Genomic DNA, 5,272 nt, shown 5'->3' with positions numbered 1-5,272 from the left:
GGGAAAGAGATTAGGGAAGCTGGGAGCTGTGGCATATACAGGGGCTGCACGTCCCCTCTGCAGGCTCCTGTCATCCGGCCTCACTCTGTGCAGGGAAGCTGCAGCCGTTCAGCTGTGTCCGGGTCCCTATACAGATGCAGGGAGGATGATGACTGTGTTACTATAGCACCCAGGAGCCCCATTTATGGACCAGGGCCTCGTTGTGCTAGGCGCTGCACAAACACAGAACAAAGAGACAGTCCCTGCCACAACGAGCTTCCAATCGAATACACAAGTGACGTGTAAAGTCATCCACAACCTGATGCCTTTATATCCCAAAAGGAGATTTCCCACCTCATGAGGCTGGACTCTGTGGGGATCTTCTGACTTTTTATTTCTAAACAGAGAAGTGGAGAAAATAAATAAAAAAGGCGACTAAGAGAGACAGAGCCTTCTTCCAGCTGCTACGTCCGATCAGCAGAGAACCAGCCATCAGTTCCCACATGTGGATTCCCCTGCACTAGACTGTTCAGGGTTTTACACGTTTCCCTCTGGCCGGTCGCTGCATCGTGCGCCTGTTGCGATTCCGCGAATCGAAATCCAGATGAGCGTATAAGATTCCATCCTGTTTGGTGACAATTAGTAAAATTAGCCCCTCCTTGTAAAATGAAGGGAAACAAACTGAGACAGAACTGAACCTCCCAGTGAGTTTAGCCTGATGAAAAATCCCCTCTCATCTCTTATTCTCCTGCTTGTCCTAGAAATTGTGCGTGTTATCAGAATGGAAACCAGTGCTGGATTCTGACTTTAAGAATCAGCTACTGACAATATTTGGCCAGATCCAAACCCCATATAAATGGACAATCTCCTACTGAGGTCAGTGAGCTTTGGATCAGGTCCCTAGCACCTTTCACAGGAAAATCTTCATGTGCTTTACAAATATACTTTGTTATAGCTCTTTATCTTTTAAGTGGCAAAAATGTTCCCTTGTACACAAAAACCCTGTAAAGGGTACAGTCAAAACCAATAAAACATCAAACTTCCCATCATCCTTGCGCAGTAAGTTTTTTTACATACAGGGAAACTGAGTCACAGAGCAGTAAGTGCCTTACCTTCTATCCCATAGTTAATTAGCAGCAAAGCTAGCAATAAGACTCTTTGGTCCTCTTCTGCTACTCCAACAGCTAAACCTCACTTTCACCTTCTCCTTCCAGAATGATCAGTTTAAGTGCCAAATATATGAATATATGAAGTTGATAACAGACACATTGATTTAGACAGAGATAGTTTGCAAAGAGCCATACCTGGTGCTCCTCTGAAGCTGGGGGTGCTGAGATCCTGGGCTGGAATCCTGGAACAAACAAAGACAACAGTAAAACTTCCTCTTCCACGGTCACTCCCCCAGCTGTAGTTCATTAACTAATGGTGCATCTGAGCTGTGGGTGTGCAGGGCACCATCAGGCATGGCACATGGAGAGAGGCTCATCAGACAGGCTAGTGCTCTTTTATAGACAAGGTGTCTGGGCCATGGGCAGTAGAAGCCTTTCTACATCGCTCCCTTTGTCTCGGAGAACAAAGCCGTTCTCCCGACACAGGAAATTCAAGATACAGAAAACAAACATTCTGAGATCAGTGCTGGCATTTGTGACATTTGCAGCGTCTTTATTACCTAGAGTGGAAGGACAGAGGGTCCATACGAGGCTCAGAGACACCAACAGCAGCAGCAGACCAGCACCAGCCGCAAGGGGCACAATGTAATGTGAGCACTCGCTGGCAGGGGCTGTGGAGGAAGCAAAAAAAACCCCAGACATATGTGTCTGACTTGAGTAAAAAGGGTCAGGTTACCCAGTGGTGGATTAGCCACTGGGCTGACGGGGCCCATGCCTAGGGGCCCCGGCAAATTGGGGGCCCCCAGAAAAATGGGCACCCCCCACCCTGACCCCTGGCAGGAGCGCTGGGCAGGTGGGTGGGGCGGGCGGGGCAAGCCCCAGTGTCCCGACCCTGATCCCAAGCAGTAGCGCCGGGCGGAGTGGAACAGACTGTGGGTGGAATCGGGTGGACTGCAGTGGAAGGGGCAGAATTGGGGGGGGACAGGGGCTGTGGCTGGGGCCACAGGCAGAAGGGGCAGCATGGGGGCAGGACTGCAGGCAAAAGGGATGGGGAGGGGCCCCCCACTTGCTCTGGCCCAGGGCCCCATCAAACCTTAATACGCCTCTGGTACTGATGCCACCACATCCAGCTCTTCTCTCCTGATCCCCACTTCACCACAGGCCTTAACCCCTGAGGAGTGAGGCTACAGGAGTCTTCAGCATCTTTCAATCTCTCTGTTTTGCCCTTTTCATTAGGCCAATGATTTCTCCTATAATCAGAATCTTCTCTGCACCTTCTGCCACCTACAAAATCCTCCCTGTAGGTCTCTCCTCACCTCATCACCTCTCCACATCTCACCAGAAAACAGCTCTCTGCACCCTCAAGTGCCTCTGTTCCCTTCTCCCTCTGATACTGGCTGTCATTTAACTCGGTAGGGTGCTTTACAGATACAGTTGCTGTGAAAGTTTCCACAGGAAATCACTGCCTGTGAGCACTGCAAGTCCCCTTTCCTCCTTCCCCAAAATTCTCTGCAGCTCTGCCTGCTCCTACATATTACCCGACATTTCACAACTTTCTCTAATTACAAATTGCATTAAAGCCACTCTGACCATGGACACTTTACGTGTCTAATTACCGTCATAATTATCATAGGGCCTCGGAGTCCGAGTCATGGACCAGGCCCTCACTGGGCTATCGATCTGACTTCCCTCTACTCCCAGCCCCTAATATAAAATCACTCACCTTCCATATACCTGGCAATTTTCTTAACACTCTTGCCAGAAGAGTTGAATTTAACATCACAGGTGAAATTCTTCCCACTGGTCCAGGTGGCCACGGGGACACTGATGTGATTTATGAACACCAAGGAGCCATCCTTTGCTTTCAGCGAACGCGTCAGCCCCTGTTCCTGCAGATCCCCAGAAATACTCCAGGAAATTTGGACTGGGCTGGAAACTCCATGGACCACACAAGCCAGATCAGCCGTCCCGGGGGAGAGGAGGCTGTGGGGAGATGGAGCCAGAGGCAGCACCCAGCTGCTAGTGGTGTAACTGTCTGCGGAATAAAGCACAGAGTTCAGTGTGATGCTCAGCTGAGCTGCAGTTTGATTTAGGGGGTTAATTGTACAAGATGAAAATAACTCAAAGGAAAAATATGTTGTATAAATAAGAAAATATTAAGAAACTGAAAAATCAAATCCACCCAAACTAACCACATATTTGCACTTGGCAGAAGGGAAACTCTGCGCTATCTTAGAAACCGATGCAGTCCTAAGAACATTTCCTAATTTCAAGACATTCTTTCATTTAAACATGGCTCTTAGGTTAAAAATATTCCCAGCGTGTGCCCTGACCAGGAATAAGACAGAACATTTTCAAGAGTTCATTTTCACCATTTTTCTAGCTTTAATTTTTTCTCTTCTTTCAGCAATTACTGTTTACTTGCTCTTTTTTGGTTTCAAACAGTCTGTCTTTGAACAATGGAATCTTTGATAAGCAGTCAAACCAGCTTTTTACATTTTAACGTGCACATGAACTATGTCAGCATTGTCATTCCATTTCTTTCCTAATCATCCAGTTGTTTCCTTACCTCCTACAATCAGGGTGGATCCGTTGTCGAAAGTCAAGAAGCTCATGTATGAATCAGTACAGTAATAAACCCCCGAGTCATTCCGTTGGGCATTGTAGATTTCCAGTGTCAAGTTGTGTCCTTCCAATATGCAAGCAACTTTACTGACTCTTTGATTATCTGAGCATCTTTTAATTAACATGGGGGCCTCCCCTTCCCGTCTCCTGTACCACTGAGCTGTCACACCTCCTGCTACAAACTGTTTTTTGGAAGAGCACTGGATCTTCGCTGTATCATTAATGTTCACAAACAGGAACGGCTGAAGTTGGTGCAGAAATAACTGCCCTTGTACCACTGTAGGAATAAAAGCGGGTGTGTTATTAGAGTCAATTTTCAGCAGGTCACAATCTGCCCTAAATAATCAGGATAATTCAGAATTTAACCAAATGCAATCAGATTACATTGTGCAAAAGTAAATGGAAGAGCATCTAAACTGCAGCAGAATTGTCCTAAGCTACCAGATAACATGAAAGCCGATGTCCAATTGAAAGGACTCCTTTCTCAATTCCAAGCTTAATGGTACAACTAATGCAAAAGCTTTACCCATGAAAGACAAGAGCAGGTATTTGGAGGACAGCATGACTGTAACAAGCAATATTCGGAAAGATGAAATTTAAAAGCACCCGTCCGGTACGCTGCTCAAGTGCAAAGGGTCCAACACCCTGGTCGGTTCTGCTGAGGAACGCCTCCTGGGGGAAGTGCTGTGGTGTCAGATACTTTTCACAGGGGCTTCTTGTCGGCTGTTGCATTTGAATCGAACATGGATATATTATCATGATTCAGAATAATGAAATGATCACCAGGACGTGGCACAATGTAGAATATACAAGAAATAAGAGCAGTGTGGCGACAGCGGCGTGGGCGGTGGCTCAGGCTAGCCGTACGTGTCCAGAAGGTCGGGCACGATTGCATTGGAGAGGGTAGCCCGGGTTGCCACCTGTGCCGCCGTGGTCACACCGCTATCTCTCAGTGCGCTACATTGAGCGGCTGCCCTCCCAGCCGCAGTGTAGACGTGCCCTAAATGGGAGCTGGGCTCTTCTGGAAGTGCGGCCCCAGCTGTGGGTGATGAACAGCTGAGAAACGGGCTTCTCCCTGCGGCCTCAGTATTTTACACACCGCTGCGCCTTATTGCTTGACAACATGATACTGAACAGTAATTTGGGAGCAGATTCTCAGCTGGTGTAAATCAGCATCGCTCCACTGACGCCAACGAACTGACACTGATTTACACTAGTTGAGCATCTGGCCCTTGGAGGTCTTTAAGGGAATCCTGAACGCTCACAGTGCGGCTCGCTTGAGAAATGAGACCAGGAAATCCCTGTGGCTGGATTTCCGGACCCCAGAACAGCTCAAGCTTTGTCACCTGACTCCAAACTCTGCAGTTCAGATCCCTCATTTTGCACACCCCAAACTCCCATTGATTCGAGTGGAATAGTGCTGGGTGCATCAGGAACGCAGGGTCTGGCCTTGTCAGCCCAGAGTTTGTGGGGCTACAAGGGGCATCGTGGGTGCACTGCAAACACTTCATGCAGCAAGTTGTTCTGCTTCATATTTATAATCATAATGATTCCGATCT

General features: G+C 47.9%; 1 protein-coding gene across 1 annotated transcript; it reads right to left on the bottom strand.

Moving 5' to 3' along the window:
• Positions 1-337: 337 nt before the first annotated feature.
• Positions 338-4,276, bottom strand: LOC113408449 (immunoglobulin kappa light chain-like). The gene is made up of 6 exons (XM_026661693.2): positions 4,240-4,276; positions 3,658-3,990; positions 2,812-3,123; positions 1,649-1,759; positions 1,284-1,330; positions 338-604 (listed from the first exon to the last, which is right to left on the bottom strand). Exons 1-6 carry the CDS (start codon positions 4,274-4,276, stop codon positions 509-511), a joined length of 936 nt encoding a protein of 311 aa, XP_026517478.1. The 3' UTR covers positions 338-508.
• Positions 4,277-5,272: the final 996 nt, after the last annotated feature.

The sequence above is a fragment of the Terrapene carolina genome, unplaced genomic scaffold (assembly GCF_002925995.2).
Source record: "Terrapene carolina triunguis isolate 2854851 unplaced genomic scaffold, T_m_triunguis-2.0 Scaffold15206, whole genome shotgun sequence".
NCBI lineage: Eukaryota > Metazoa > Chordata > Testudines > Emydidae > Terrapene > Terrapene triunguis.
The sequence above is the reverse complement of the archived record's forward strand: the minus strand, read 5'-3'. Positions and strand labels throughout refer to the sequence as shown.